The sequence below is a fragment of the Coregonus lavaretus genome, assembly GCF_964263955.1.
Source record: "Coregonus lavaretus genome assembly, chromosome: 3".
Lineage (NCBI taxonomy): Eukaryota > Metazoa > Chordata > Actinopteri > Salmoniformes > Salmonidae > Coregonus > Coregonus lavaretus.
This window is the reverse complement of record NC_139990.1, coordinates 23,234,555-23,251,198: the sequence shown is the minus strand read 5'-3', so window position 1 is coordinate 23,251,198 and position 16,644 is coordinate 23,234,555. Positions and strand designations below refer to the sequence as shown.

General features: G+C 42.6%; 1 protein-coding gene across 1 annotated transcript in view; it reads left to right on the top strand.

Annotated features, from left to right (window-relative positions):
* Positions 1-842: 842 nt before the first annotated feature.
* LOC311115506 (alpha-2,8-sialyltransferase 8F-like) overlaps positions 843-16,644 on the top strand; it is a gene marked incomplete at both ends in the record, with an annotated part of 34,381 nt that continues 18,579 nt past the window's right edge. Inside the window, 6 exons of the mRNA XM_084157315.1 lie at positions 843-925; positions 13,033-13,116; positions 14,286-14,372; positions 14,633-14,777; positions 15,124-15,236; positions 16,172-16,258. Of these exons, the coding sequence (XP_084013441.1) occupies positions 843-925; positions 13,033-13,116; positions 14,286-14,372; positions 14,633-14,777; positions 15,124-15,236; positions 16,172-16,258 (599 nt within the window). The remainder of the gene's footprint in view (positions 926-13,032; positions 13,117-14,285; positions 14,373-14,632; positions 14,778-15,123; positions 15,237-16,171; positions 16,259-16,644) is intronic.

Below are 16,644 nucleotides of genomic sequence, written 5' to 3'. Positions count from 1 at the left end.
GGTGGATGCAGTGGATTGAGACACATCCAATGCAAAAAAAAAACAGATATCTCTATGTTAAACTGACGGATTTTGATGGGGATCTTTTTTATTACGCTACTTAGATTGACGCACCGGTGCGTTAAATTACTCTAGGGGGTTAAAGACATTTTGATAATTCATTCATTACTACATTTAGCTAACATTAGATAGTTAATCCAGAGATTCTTACCTTTGCCTTAATTTGGCAGTCACGTCCAGATCATCATGGCATTTGTAGTTCTTTATGATAGCCACATTAGCAGTTTATTAGCATTTCATTTTTGGGAGGTAAATACAGGTGAATATATTGATAAAAGACACCTTGCCCTAGAGTGATTTATACAGTTATCACAACGTCATGCCAGGGTAAGCCTACACAAAACACAGCCCTTATTTTTTGTGTTTCTAAAATCCCCTATAGGAAAAATGAATGGTGGAAAAATGATTGGAACCATTTTTCCCTGTTTGACCACAAGGTTTTATGGGTATTATGACTCATACTGTGGTACTCTATACACACACACACCTCTCCCCCCCTCCCCTCCGACTCCTCCTCTCCTCCCAACCTGGAGTCAGGTTCACGTTATATGCCAACCCATCCAGCCTGACCAACCACCCTACTTTCGTATTTGACTTAAGTAAGCTTCTGTCTTATGGAACCATACCAAACGTAACATATTATAGTAATTTAAGTGTCACGGAATTACGTCTACTATGTTACGTATAGTCTATGAGACCAGGCTGCTTCTCCCTCCCTCTATTCCTTCCTGATGGAGAGTGTAGTTGTCATTCTGTCATTCAGTCTGTGACCTGTTCTAACAATGCGTTACCTGATTCTATTCATTCTCCTCTGCTCCGGAACTCTCCTGTCTATTACACTCATAGACTACTACCAACACCAAAGGTACGTTTGTAATGCTGTGTATGTGTGCGTGTGTGTGTAATGAGGAAATTTAAGAGTGATTTATACTGAACATAAATAAAAGCGCAACATGCAACAATTTCAAATATTTTACTGATTTACAGTTCATATAAGGAAATCAGTCAATTGAAACAAATTCATTAGGCCCTAATCTATGGATTTCACATGACTGGGAAAACAGATACCCCCAAAAAAGGTAGAGGCTTGGATCAGAAAGCCAGTCAGTATCTGGTGAGACCACCATTTGCCTCATGCAGCGCAACACATCTCCTTTGAAAAGAGTTGATCAGGCTGTTGATTGTGGCCTGTGGAAGGTTGTCCCACTCCTCTACAAACATGCTCAATGGGTGATATGTCTGGTGAGTATGCAGGCCACGGAAGAACTGGGACATTTTCAGCGTCCAGGAATTGTGTACAAATCCTTGCGACATGGGGCCATACCTGATCATGCTGAAACATGAGGTGATGGCGGCGGATGAATGGCACGACAATGGGCTTCAGGATCTCATCAAGGTATCTCTGTGCATTCAAATTGCCATCGATAAAATGTAATTGTGTTCGTTGTCTGTAGCTTATGCCTGCCTATACCATAACCCCACCGCCACCATGGTGCACTCTGTTCACAACGTTGACATCAGCAAACCGCTCGCCCTCACAACGCCATACACGTGGTTTGCGGGGTTGTGAGGCGGGTTGGACGTATTGCCAAATTCTATGGTAGAGAAATTAACATTCAATTATCTGGCAACAGCTCTGGTGGACATTCCTGCAGTCAGCATGCCAATTGCATGTTCCCTCAAAACTTGACATCGATGGCATTGTGTTGTGTGATAAAACTGCACATTTTAGAGTGGCCTTTTATTGTCCCCAGTGCAAGGTGCACCTGTGTAATGATCATGCTGTTTAATCAGCTTCTTGATATGCCACACCTGTCAGGTGGATGGATTATCTTGGCAAAGGAGAAATGCTCACTAACAGGAATGTAAACATTTGTGCACAAAATTGGAGAGAAATAAATTATTTGTGCGTATGGAAAATTTCTGGGATCTTTTATTTCAGCCCATGAAACATGGGACCAAAACTTTACATGTTGCGTTTATATTTTTGTTCATTGTAGTTTAAAGTGATCAACACCATGTTTAGCATATTTGGAGTTTCTGTAATACACATAATTTCCAGTGTTCTGTTTGTGACACTCAAGGTGCGGGTTCATGGTCACTAGACTTGAAGCTGAATGTTATGGATTATTCTCATATCTGTTGATAATGCTTGACGCCAGATTGGAGGTAAAAGGACCGAGGACACAATTATTATTCACTGTTAAATTGTATCGATAACATTCTGTGAACACTGTGTGATTCTGTAGCAGCTGACAAAGTCACTATCTTTTTATTTGGCTTTCACACCAGCCTACCGGGCTGGTGCTGTCTAATTAGGATATGAAGGGCCTGTCTCCAAGAGGCCAGTTACATTTTATTTCTGCTTCTGTGCTGGTGGTGGCTCCCTGTTTCAACTTGCAATAAACCAGATAGATTTACCAATGACTGCTCTCCTCCCACTGGGCAGAGACGTCAGTTCAACATCTAGTTTTGATTTAAATTTGGATGAGTTGTCAATTAATGTGAATTCAATGTGAAAAAAAAAAAAAAAAGGAAATTCCCTGATGTTGATGACTTTTTGCAAATCTGTTTCCCACATTGATTAAATGTCATCACATTGCATTATTGTTGAAATGACGTGGAAACAACGTTGATTCAACCAGTTTTTGCCCAGTGGGCTTTATGTTCACCTGGAAATTCATATTACTCTGTGTGTGTGTGTGTGTGTGTGTGTGTGTGTGTGTGTTTGTACTTTATTTATTCCAGTAGGGGAAGTTGGTTTGTCAAACAATTTCTGTGTGTGTCTGTGGTACCCTGCAAACCATGACACATTTTGTATTTTACATTAGTCAAAAGTAATGGAGTCTGTTGCCCATGTTGTGAATGGTTGCTGGTCATAGAAGGACCTGTACATTGCTAGACATGACCACAACTGCTGCACATGATGCCACTGTTTTGATTAGCCTACCAAAAGTTATATTTTTAGAATGAGCAGCGCGCAGCCAGGTCCCAAGTGCATCAGTGACACAAACACAGGGAAAACGCAACCAAGCACAGATGCGACAAGTGAACACAAATGATCTACAGTGGCTTCGGAAAGTATTCAGACCCCTTCACTTTTTCCACATTTTGTTACGTTACAGCCTTATATTAAATAAAACAATTTCCTCAGCAATCTACACTATCTACACTAACCCTAACCCTTACCCTAACCCTATACCCCATAATGACAAAGCGAAAACAGGTTTTTAAACATTTTTGCACATTTATTAAAAACTAAAAACAGAAATACCTTATTTACATAAGTATTCAGACCCTTTGCGATGAGACTCGAAATTGAGCTCAGGTGCATCCTGTTTCCATTGATCATCCTTGAGATGTTTCTACAACTTGATTGGAGTCCACATGTGGTCAATTCAATTGATTGGACATGATTTGGAAAGGCACACACCTGTCTACAGTGAGGGAAAAAAGTATTTGATCCCCTGCTGATTTTGTACGTTTGCCCACTGACAAAGAAATGATCAGCCTATAATTTTAATGGTAGGTTTATTTGAACAGTGAGAGACAGAATAACAATTTAATACATTTTAGAATAAGGCTGTAACCTAACAATATGTGCATCAAAGGGTCTGAATACTTCCTGAAGGCACTGTAACTGGGGATAGCTAGCTAGCATAATGTCACAAGCATGATGAGCTCGCCATGGTGTTTTTGTCCTACCAAATCCACAAGAAGGTTCTAGTGTATCCTTCTGTCCTTTACTGTTAATGGATGTGGATGTCCAGTTCAGGTCCCAGGATACTAATGACTATAATGATTATGTATTTACAAGTTCATTGTAATTTCCTCTTTAGCTCCATCTGTTCAATACCTGATAAAGCAGACCCAGAAGACCTGGGCGTTCATTTCAACACCCCAGGAAGGTCCATTTAATAACTGTAAAATGTACACAGATTAACCACACTTTAATGGACATTTTAAACATAATCCTTGAATTACAGTACCAGTCAAAAGTTTGGACAAACCTACTCATTCAAGGGTTTTTCTTTATTTTTACTATTTTCTACATTGTAGTAACCAAAAAAGTGTTAAACAAATCAAAGTACATTTTATATGTGAGATTCTTCACATATATTACCCTATTTGGTAAAAGACGAAGTCCATATTATGGCAAGAACAGCTCAAATAAGCAAAGAGAAACGACAGTCCATCATTATGTCATGAATCCCGCTTCCTGAGCCTGTTTCTGCCTGTGTTGCCTGTTTTCTGTTCTGAAGTCTGTTTCCTGAGGTTCCTGAACACACCCTGTCTGGTTGCCAGGCGACGAAGCTAGGCGGGGATCTCTCTATTACCCGCACCTGCATCTCATCAGCTATCTGCACACCTGGTCCTGATCATCACCTCTCCACTTCATAAGCTCTGACCTGACATCCATTCCCTGCCGGATCGTTAGCCATGAACATCATTCTCCCGGAACATTCACCCCACCCCTGCCTGGTCGTCGGTGGCTTCTGTGACATCATCGGATCTGCCTATTCACTCCCACCAACTCACCTCCGCTGCCCGCTCCGTCTCCTGGATTATTCTGCTTTCACATTTGAATCTGTAAATAAATACTCACCTTCGTTCTACTCACCTTGTCCTGGTCTGCTTCTGGGTTCTGCTTTAGAGAATCGTGACAGAACGATCCGGCCAAGAATGAACCCAGTGGACATGGACTCCGTTCGCCATGCCATTACCCATCAGGAGAAGATGTTGGGACAACACAGCACGGCGCTACTACAGGAGATAGCGTTTTCGGTTCGGAACTTTTCTGCTAGTCTGACGAGTATCCAGGCTCAGCTCAGTTTGCCGGCGGATCATCCACCACCTGCTTCACCCCTCTCACCTGCCGCTTCTGGAGCTGTTTCCTTCTGTGAGCCCAAGGTTCCGACGTCAGAAAAGTACGAAGGGGATTTGGGAAGATGACGTTCATTTCTTATGCAGTGTGGATTAGTGTTTGATCTGCAGCCCCACTCTTATGCAGCCCCACTCTTACGCCACAGACAAGGCTAGAATAGGTTTTGTTATTGAACTGCTGCGTGGAAGAGCTCTGGAGTGGGCTTCAGCCATATGGGAACGACAGGACACCTGCATGGCGTCATACCAGGAGTTCACGGCAGAGATAAGGAAGCTTTTTGACCATCCAGTCCGAAGTAAGGACGCAGCTAAGCGTTTGTTCTCTCTTCGCCAAGGAGCTCGCAGTGTGGCCGACTTTGTTATCGAATTCAGGACCTTGGCTGTGGAGAGTGGGTGGAATGAGGAGTCACTACAAGCTGCTTTTTATCAGGGGTTGTCGGAGCAACTCAAGGAAGAGCTGATCTCCCATCTGGAGCCTAGTGACCTGGACAGTTTGGTAGCATTATCTATTCGGGTGGATAACAGAGTCCGAGAGAGAAGGAGGGAGAAGCAATGGGGCCCGTCCAATAAATCAGCTACTCGGTTACCATTCGGGTCAGGAAGTGGACCAGAACGAGTCGATCATTGTTCACCACACAGGATTAGTGGAGAGGTCCTGCCTCCAGATCCTGAAACCATGCAAGGGGGGCGGCACGGGTTAACCAAGGAGGAGCGCCAACGTAGACGTGAGACCAACAGCTGCCTCTACTGTGGTAGCTCGGGACATTACATCTCCGCTTGTCCCCAGCGCCCGTTAAACTGCCCGGCTCGCTAAGTTTGAGAGGACTTTTAGCGAGCCAGTTTCAACCTCTCAATAGCCCTGTCAGACCCAGTTTTCCTGCTACCCTCATGAACAAGAATCAGAGTTCAGCCATTAATGCTTTCATAGATTCAGGTGCCGATGGCAGCTTTATTGATGCCGACTTGGTGGAACAGCTGGGGCTTTCCAAGGAGCGATTACCGGAAGCCATTGAAGCTACCACTCTGAACGGCAGTAGTCTGACACGTATTACTATGAGGACTGAACCGGTTAAGATGCTGTTGTCAGGGAATCATTCAGAGGTTATCTCCTTCTTCATTCTGTCTTCTCCCCATGTTCCTCTGGTTCTTGGATACCCCTGGCTGAGAGAACACAATCCCACGTTCGATTGGGTGACTGGCAAGGTAACTAGTTGGAGCATTGAATGTCATGCTAACTGCCTTAAGACTGCCTGTTCTCATTCTGTTCCCAGTCAGGTCATTGAGTCTACCCCCCCCAGATTTGTCCCTGGTTCCTGAAACATATCACGATTTGGGGGAAGTGTTCAGTAAGCAGAAGGCTCTGTCACTTCCTCCCCACCGACCATATGATTGTGCCATTAACCTGTTCCCTGGAGCTGCCCATCCCAAGGGACGGTTATACAGTATCTCTTGACCTGAACGTGAAGCTTTGGAGACCTACATAAAGGAGTCTCTAGCTGCTGGTCTCATTTGTCCCTCTTCATCACCCCTGGGGGCAGGATTCTTTTTTGTGAGTAAGAAGGATGGCTCTCTTCGACCTTGTATTGATTATCAGGGTTTGAATGATATTACGGTCAAGAACAAGTATCCCCTGCCCTTGATGAACTCTGCTTTCGACTCCTTACAGGGTGCTACTGTGTTCACCAAGCTGGATCTACGCAATGCGTATCATCTGGTCCGGATCAGAGAGGGGGACGAGTGGTTGACTGGTTTCAATACACAGATGGGTCATTTCGAGTATCAGGTGATGCCGTTTGGACTGACCAATGCTCCAGCAGTGTTCCAGAGTATGGTGAATGACGTCCTGAGATATATGATCGGTATTTTTGTGTTTGTGTACCTGGATGACATTATTATCTTCTCTAAGGAGCTTTCCATCCACGTCCAGCATGTCAAGCAGGTTCTGCAGCGATTGTTGGAGAACCGCCTGTTTGTGAAGGCCGAGAAGTGTGAATTTCACGCCCACACTACATCCTTCCTCGGGTACATCATCTCCAGGGGAGAGATTAGGATGGATCAAGAGAAAGTTAGTGCGGTTCTGGATTGGGCCCAGCCCGGTACGAGATTGCAGCTTCAGAGGTTTCTGGGGTTTGCGAATTTCTATCGTAGATTTATCCGTGATTACAGCCGTGTGGCCGCTCCTTTAACTGCCCTGACTTCTAGTACCAGAACCTTCAGTTGGAATCCTGAGGCAGACCGAGCATTTCTGGATTTGAAGAGGCGGTTCACCAACGCCCCAATTCTCTCTCAACCTGACACTGTCCGTCAGTTTGTCGTTGAAGTGGATGCGTCTGATGTGGGGGTTGGCGCCATCCTGTCCCAGCGAAGCTCCACTGACGGTAAACTCCATCCCGGGAGCTTCTCGCGGTGAAACTTGCCTTGGAGGAGTGGCGCCACTGGTTGGAGGGGGCGGAGCAACCGTTTATTGTCTGGACTGACCACAAGAATCTTGCTTACGTGCAATCGGCTAGACGTCTCAACACCCGTCAGGCCAGGTGGGCTTTGTTTTTTGGACGCTTTAATTTTTCCCTGACGTTCCGACCTGGGTCAATTGAAACAAATTCATTAGGCCCTAATCTATGGATTTCACATGACTGGGAATACAGATATGCATCTGTTGTTCACAGATACCCCCAAAAAAGGTAGAGGCTTGGATCAGAAAGCCAGTCAGTATCTGGTGAGACCACCATTTGCCTCATGCAGCGCAACACATCTCCTCTGAAAAGAGTTGATCAGGCTGTTGATTGTGACCTGTGGAAGGTTGTCCCACTCCTCTACAAACATGCTCAATGAGTGATATGTCTGGTGAGTATGCAGGCCACGGAAGAACTGGGACATTTTCAGCGTCCAGGAATTGTGTACAAATCCTTGCGACATGGGGCCATACCTTATCATGCTGAAACATGAGGTGATGGCGGCGGATGAATGGCACGACTATAGGCTTCAGGATCTCATCAAGGTATCTCTGTGCATTCAAATTGCCATCGATAAAATGTAATTGTGTTCGTTGTCTGTAGCTTATGCCTGCCTATACCATAACCCCACCGCCACCATGGTGTACTCTGTTCACAACGTTGACATCAGCAAACCGCTCGCCCTCACAACGCCATACACGTGGTTTGCGGGGTTGTGAGGCGGGTTGGACGTACTGCCAAATTCTATGGTAGAGAAATTAACATTCAATTATCTGGCAACAGCTCTGGTGGACATTCCTGCAGTCAGCATGCCAATTGCATGTTCCCTCAAAACTTGACATCGATGGCATTGTGTTGTGTGATAAAACTGCACATTTTAGAGTGGCCTTTTATTGTCCCCAGTGCAAGGTGCACCTGTGTAATGATCATGCTGTTTAATCAGCTTCTTGATATGCCACACCTGTCAGGTGGATGGATTATCTTGGCAAAGGAGAAATGCTCACTAACAGGAATGTAAACATTTGTGCACAAAATTGGAGAGAAATAAATTATTTGTGCGTATGGAAAATTTCTGGGATCTTTTATTTCAGCTCATGAAACATGGGACCAAAACTTTACATGTTGCGTTTATATTTTTGTTCAGTGTAGTTTAAAGTGATCAACACAATGTTTAGCATATTTGGAGTTTCTGTAATACACATAATTTCCAGTGTTCTGTTTGTGACACTCAAGGTGCGGGTTCATGGTCACTAGACTTGAAGCTGAATGTTATGGATTATTCTCATATCTGTTGATAATGCTTGACGCCAGATTGGAGGTAAAAGGACCGAGGACACAATTATTATTCACTGTTAAATTGTATCGATAACATTCTGTGAACACTGTGTGATTCTGTAGCAGCTGACAAAGTCACTATCTTTTTATTTGGCTTTCACACAAGCCTACCGGGCTGGTGCTGTCTAATTAGGATATGAAGGGCCTGTCTCCAAGAGGCCAGTTACATTTTATTTCTGCTTCTGTGCTGGTGGTGGCTCCCTGTTTCAACTTGCAATAAACCAGATAGATTTACCAATGACTGCTCTCCTCCCACTGGGCAGAGACGTCAGTTCAACATCTAGTTTTGATTTAAATTTGGATGAGTTGTCAATTAATGTGAATTCAATGTGAAAAAAAAAAAAAAAAGGAAATTCCCTGATGTTGATGACTTTTTGCAAATCTGTTTCCCACATTGATTAAATGTCATCACATTGCATTATTGTTGAAATGACGTGGAAACAACGTTGATTCAACCAGTTTTTGCCCAGTGGGCTTTATGTTCACCTGGAAATTCATATTACTCTGTGTTTGTGTGTGTGTGTCTGTGTGTGTGTGTGTGTGTGTGTGTGTGTGTTTGTACTTTATTTATTCCAGTAGGGGAAGTTGGTTTGTCAAACAATTTCTGTGTGTGTGTGTGGTACCCTGCAAACAATTACACATTTTGTATTTTACATTAGTCAAAAGTAATGGAGTCTGTTGCCCATGTTGTGAATGGTTGCTGTTCATACAAGGACCTGTACATTGCTAGACATGACCACAACTGCTGCACATGATGCCACTGTTTTGATTAGCCTACCAAAAGTTATATTTTTAGAATGAGCAGCGCGCAGCCAGGTCCCAAGTGCATCGGTGACACAAACACAGGGAAAACGCAACCAAGCACAGATGCGACAAGTGAACACAAATGATCTACAGTGCCTTCGGAAAGTATTCAGACCCCTTCACTTTTTCCACATTTTGTTACGTTACGGCCTTATTCTAAAATGGATTAAATAAAACAATTTCCTCAGCAATCTACACTATCTACACTAACCCTAACCCTAACCCTAACCCTAACCCTAACCCTAACCCTATACCCCATAATGACAAAGCGAAAACAGGTTTTAAAATTTTTTTGCACATTTATTAAAAACTAAAAACAGAAATACCTTATTTACATAAGTATTCAGACCCTTTGCGATGAGACTCGAAATTGAGCTCAGGTGCATCCTGTTTCCATTGATCATCCTTGAGATGTTTCTACAACTTGATTGGAGTCCACATGTGGTCAATTCAATTGATTGGACATGATTTGGAAAGGCACACACCTGTCTACAGTGAGGGAAAAAAGTATTTGATCCCCTGCTGATTTTGTACGTTTGCCCACTGACAAAGAAATGATCAGTCTATAATTTTAATGGTAGGTTTATTTGAACAGTGAGAGACAGAATAACAATTTAATACATTTTAGAATAAGGCTGTAACCTAACAATATGTGCATCAAAGGGTCTGAATACTTCCTGAAGGCACTGTAACTGGGGATAGCTAGCTAGCATAATGTCACAAGCATGATGAGCTCGCCATGGTGTTTTTGTCCTACCAAATCCACAAGAAGGTTCTAGTGTATCCTTCTGTCCTTTACTGTTAATGGATGTGGATGTCCAGTTCAGGTCCCAGGATACTAATGACTATAATGATTATGTATTTACAAGTTCATTGCAATTTCCTCTTTAGCGCCATCTGTTCAATACCTGATAAAGCAGACCCAGAAGACCTGGGCGTTCATTTCAACACCCCAGGAAGGTCCATTTAATAACTGTAAAATGTACACAGATTAATCACACTTTAATGGACATTTTAAACATAATCCTTGAATTACAGTACCAGTCAAAAGTTTGGACAAACCTACTCATTCAAGGGTTTTTCTTTATTTTTACTATTTTCTACATTGTAGTAACCAAAAAAGTGTTAAACAAATCAAATTACATTTTATATGTGAGATTCTTCACATATATTACCCTATTTGGTAAAAGACGAAGTCCATATTATGGCAAGAACAGCTCAAATAAGCAAAGAGAAACGACAGTCCATCATTATGTCATGAATCCCGCTTCCTGAGCCTGTTTCTGCCTGTGTTGCCTGTTTTCTGTTCTGAAGTCTGTTTCCTGAGGTTCCTGAACACACCCTGTCTGGTTGCCAGGCGACGAAGCTAGGCGGGGATCTCTCTATTACCCGCACCTGCATCTCATCAGCTATCTGCACACCTGGTCCTGATCATCACCTCTCCACTTCATAAGCTCTGACCTGACATCCATTCCCTGCCGGATCGTTAGCCATGAACATCATTCTCCCAGAACATTCACCCCACCCCTGCCTGGTCGTCGGTGGCTTCTGTGACATCATCGGATCTGCCTATTCACTCCCACCAACTCACCTCCGCTGCCCGCTCCGTCTCCTGGATTATTCTGCTTCCACATTTGAATCTGTAAATAAATACTCACCTTCGTTCTACTCACCTTGTCCTGGTCTGCTTCTGGGTTCTGCTTTAGAGAATCGTGACACATTACTTTAAGACATGAAGGTCAGTCAATACGGAAAATGTAAAGAACTTTGAAAAACATCAAGCGCTATGATGAAACTGGCTCTCATGAGGACCGCCACAGGAATGGAAGACCCAGAGTTACCTCTGCTGCAGAGGATAAGTTCATTAGAGTTACCAGCCTCAGAAATTACAGCTCAAATAAATGCTTCATAGAGTTCAAGTCACAGACACATCTCAACAATCAGGCCTTCATGGTCGAATTGCTGCAAAGAAACCAGTACTAAAGGACACCAATAATAAGAAGAGACCTGCTTGGGCCAAGAAACACGAGCAATGGACATTAGACCGGTGGAAATTTGTCCAAATTATAGATTTTTGGTTCAAACCGCATGTGTTTGTGAGACGCGGTGTGGGTGAACGGATGATCTTCGCATGTGTAGTTCCCACTGTAAAGCATGGAGGAGGATGTGTTATGGTGTGGGGGTGCTTTGCTGGTGACACTGTCTGTGATTTATTTAGAATTCAAGGCACACTTAACCAGCATGGCTACCACAGCATTCTGCAGCGATACACCATCCCATCTGGTTTGGGCTTAGTGGGACTATCATTTGTTTTTCAACAGGACAATGACCCAACACATCTCCAGGCTGTGTAAGGGCTATTTGACCAAGAAGGAGAGTGATGGAGTGCTGCATCAGATGACCTGGCCTCCACAATCCCCTGACATCAACCCAATTGAGATGGTTTGGGATGAGTCTGACGGCAGAGTGAAGGAAATGCAGCCAACAAGTGCTCAGCATATGTGGGAACTCCTTCAAGACTGTTGGAAAAGCATTCCAGGTGAAGCTGGTTGAGAGAATGCCAAGTGTGCAAAGCTGTCATCTAGGCAAACAGTGGCTATTTGAAGAATCTCAAATATAAAATATATTTTGATTTGTTTAACACTTTTTGGGTTTCTACATGGTTCCATATGTGTTATTTCATAGTTTTGATGTCTTCACTATCATTCTACAATGTAAAACATTTTCAAAATAAAGAAAAACCCTTGAATGAGTAGGTGTGTCCGAACATTTGACTGCTACTGTAGATGACATTGATTTTAGCGTTGGCAAATTGGCTTAGTCTTGTAGTGAGGAGCTAGCTAGCTTCATAAACATATTGTTGGGAATTCTGAAATGTATTGGAATAAATGACCAAACTATAAAACTAGCTTGCCAGCTATGGGTAGCTAACTACCTGACAGGAGTGCTAGCTAGCTATGTTAGCTTTCTAGGTACATTAATAGCTTTAGGTTGGTTGTTTTTAAGCTCAACTTCAAGATTTCCACCAAGGACGTTGCCTCTCTGATCATCCCTCTCCCTCTCTTGGGCAAGGGACATTTAAGGTACACTCGGATGTGACGATGTAAAACGTAATTCAAAGGCTGAGGGCTTAGGGCTGAGGGCTGTCTACCATTATTTGGTTTGGCCACCGTCAGAGGACTCTTCCAGTATGTGTTCTTGATGAAAAAACATAACCATACATTCTATGTTCTCATCTGTGTTTTGCCATCTGTGCTGTTCTGGTTTTTGCAGTTAAAATAAATGGTTGAATGTTCATTGGAGTCTTGTCCACCTCAATCTCTAACCGGAGCCGGATTTCCGAGTACTGCATAATTGTCTTTTCATACTAAACCTTATAGACTAGTTTACAACCTTATCTAGTCATAAAGCCTTTCTATGATAGGTCACTTCTCTGATTAGGCTAAATGATAAATGTGTGTGTTTTTGTGTGCATGCGTGTGTTTGTGTGTTGCAGAGATGGGTTCCTGGACTCTGTCCAGAAGATGTTGCAGTGCAGGAGACTGCGAGAGAAACTGGTGACCATGACTACTATGAAAAAGTAGGTGGAGTTTTGAATTAGATTTTTTTTTGGGATCCCCATTAGCTGACACCATGATGCAAGCTAATCTTCCTGGGGTCCGAGAGAGAAAGATTCTATGTAAGATATTCTTTACTGGAAAGTCTGAAAGTCTGATCAGATCAACCAGACAATCCATCCTGATCCAACAAGTTCTCCATCTATATGTTTATTTACATTATGAGTGTGTGTGTGCAACAAGATTTCACGGTTTGACATGGTCTGAATTCAGTATTCTACGTTTGTCCACATTTGTCTAAACGTCATAATTTGACGGTTAAGTTTAGGAATGAATTCCGATTGGTTAAGTAACCTTTTACTAGGGTGGGCTAAATCAGGGTCACAGAGTGTTTCTTGGTCGTCTTAAACAAATCTACTTTGAAACAAAAGTATACACCTCACACACATGGTATGGGCCCAAATATAGAGTTGAAATGTATTCAATTTTGAGTTTACATCCCAATATTACACTTTATATACATCACAGAAGACTGAAATATAACAAAACCATTTCACATAGAAGCACCGGATTTTCGGCTGTTTAAAATAAATAATGTTGATTAATTATGAAATTATGAAAAATATTAATAACATTTCACCGACGAGGCCAGTAGAGGGCGATTTGGTCATTTAACTGCAGGAAAGGGTTTTAAGGGTTAAGGTTTGGGAGAGGGTTAAAACAGAAACAACTCGAAGGTTATGTTTAGGTATTAATTCCAAATAGTTATGGTAAGGGTTAAGGTTTGGGAGAGGGTTAAAACAGAAACAATTCGAAGGTTATGTTTAGGTATTAATTCCGAATAGTTAAGGTAAGGGTTAAGGTTTGGGAGAGGGTTCAAACAGAAACAACTTGAAGGTTATGTTTAGGTATTAATTCTGAATAGTTAAGGTAAGGGTTAAGGTTTGGGATAGGGTAAAAAAAAATAACAAATTAAATACAAACGAATGCCTAGCACTGGGAATGAACCCACGATTCTTGGAGCCAACGACGCAAGACTACTTGATAGTAATAATGCTCACCGTTGCCCCTAGTGGCCAGTATTGAAGGCATCTCCCGACGTCGTGGGGACCTGGACGAACGTTGAATATTGCATTGGATCTGGAGTGACCTGGCTGGTGTGTGTGTGTGTGTGTCTGTATGTGTGTGTCAGAGTAGACATTGCCCTGTTCTCTCAGGAGGTGAGAGAGCTGATGGACTGTCCTTGGACACTCAACCTCACACACAGAGAACTACACAGGTGAGATACACACCAGTGGAGGCTGGTGGGAGGAGCTATAGGAGGACGGGCTCATTGTAATGGCTGTAGTGTAATTAATGGAACTGTATCAAATACATGGAAACCACATTTGAACCCATTCCAAATATTCCATTTCAGCCATTACAATGAGCCCGTCCTCCTATAGCTCCTCCCACCAGCCTCCACTGATATACACACACACACACACCTTGCTCAGTCTTGCGATCGTCTCCAACAAACTTCCTGTCCTTCCCCCCCAGGACAGAGTTGTGGTCATGCTGTAATGCTTCTGACAGGCTGATCATGACCAGACAGAACACCAATCAGAACCAGATTCTGACTTATGATGGAGAGAGGTGGAGGAAGAGAAAGGTGGACCAAGCACTATGGGAGATGCTGCCTCAGGTTTGTGTGGGTTAGTTATTCTATCCTTGTGGGGAGCTAAAATCCCCAAAAGTCCCTACAAGAATAGTCAAACCAGGAAAATTGTTGCCCGTGGGGACATTTCCCACGTCCCCATCAGGACAAAGGCTATTTTAAGCTTAGGGGTTAGGTTTAGGGTTAGACTTAGGGTTAGGGTAAGGGGTTGGTGGTTATGAGTTAGGTTTAGGGTTTGGGTTAGGGGTTAAGAATAGGGTTATGGTTATAGTAAGGGTTAGGGTTAGTGGTCAGGGAAAATAGGATTTCTAACAGAAATCAATTTTATGTCCCCATGAGGATAGAAGAACAAAACGTGTGTGTGTGTCTTTAGACCGTGCCCTGGAGTAAAGGTTCATTGAGTCGTTGTGCCGTGGTGGGAAGTGGAGGAATCCTGCAGAACAGCAGCTGTGGAGCGGAAATTGACAATGCTGATTATGTCATCAGGTATCAGCAACAACATCTATCAATCAAGCAAGCAATCAATCAATCAATTTGTTATAGGTAGTAATCTATAGCAATGTAGTGCTGTTGTGTAGTGTTTAACGTTGACGTGATGTATGAATGTTGTTGTTTATAATGTTGTTTGAACATTGTGTAGACATTCTGTGTATGTGCTCCCGAGTGGCGCATCTCAGTGCTTGAGGCGTCACTACAGACCCCCTGGTTAGATTCCAGGCTGTATCACAACCGCCCGTGATTGGGAGTTCCATAGGGCGGCGCACAATTGGCCCAGCTTCGTCCGGGTTTGGCCGGTGTAGGCCGTCATTGAAAATAAGAATTTGTTCTTAACTGACTTGCCTAGTTAAATAAAGGTAAAAAATATGTTGTTAGAATGTTGTTTTATCCTATCGAAACCGGCACCTCTTTCTGAATCCATCACTAGTTTGTATATGGCGCTCTTATTCAAATCAAATGAAATCAAATGTAATTTGTCACATGCGCCGAATACAACAGGTGTAGGACCTTACCGTGAAATGCTTACTTACAAGCCCTTAACCAACAATGCAGAGTTTTATTTTATTTAAGTAAGTAACAAAATATTTGCTAAAAATATATAATAAAAAATGGAAAAAAAAGTAACACAGTAAAATAACAATAATGAGGCTATATACAGGGGGTACCGGTACCGAGTCAATGTGCGAGGGTACAGGTTAGTTGAGGGAATATGTACATGTAGGTAGGGGTATTCAGTTGTCATGTGAATGTTGCGTGAATATTGATGTAAAGTTGTGTGAATGTTGATGTAATGTTGTGTGAATGTCGATTTAATATTCTGTGAATGTTGTTGTCTAGATTGTTGTTTCTAATCTTGTGTGAATGTTGTGTGATCTTAGTTGTTTGTAATGTTGTGTGATTGTTATTGTTGTTGTTGTTGTTAGGTTTAACCTGGCTCCTATCAACAAGAGTCGTGACGTGGGAGTGAAGACAGACCTCATAACAGCCAACCCTTCCCAGATCATTAAAGGGTACAGTATATACTCTATCAATACACATGATCAGATACAGTTAAAGAGCTCTATTTTCATGTCATCTGACCGAAGCACCTGTTCCAATCCTAGAGCCAATGCCGTTTATCAAACTCCAGGCGGTGCTATGGTCAGATGACATAAAAATAGAGCTTGGTGTTGAAAAATAGAAGCATATGCAGAAAAGTAGTTCATACCTACAGTAAAATATGATGGTGGATCTTTGATGTTATGGGGCTATTTTGCTTCCACTGGTCCTGAGGCCAGGGTATAGATCAGCTTTAATATTGCAGATAGATTGTAACTTCCATCAATGTAATTGTCTGCATCACTTCCAATCCCCCATATGTTTTTTTTTTCTCGCAAATATATATATATATATATTT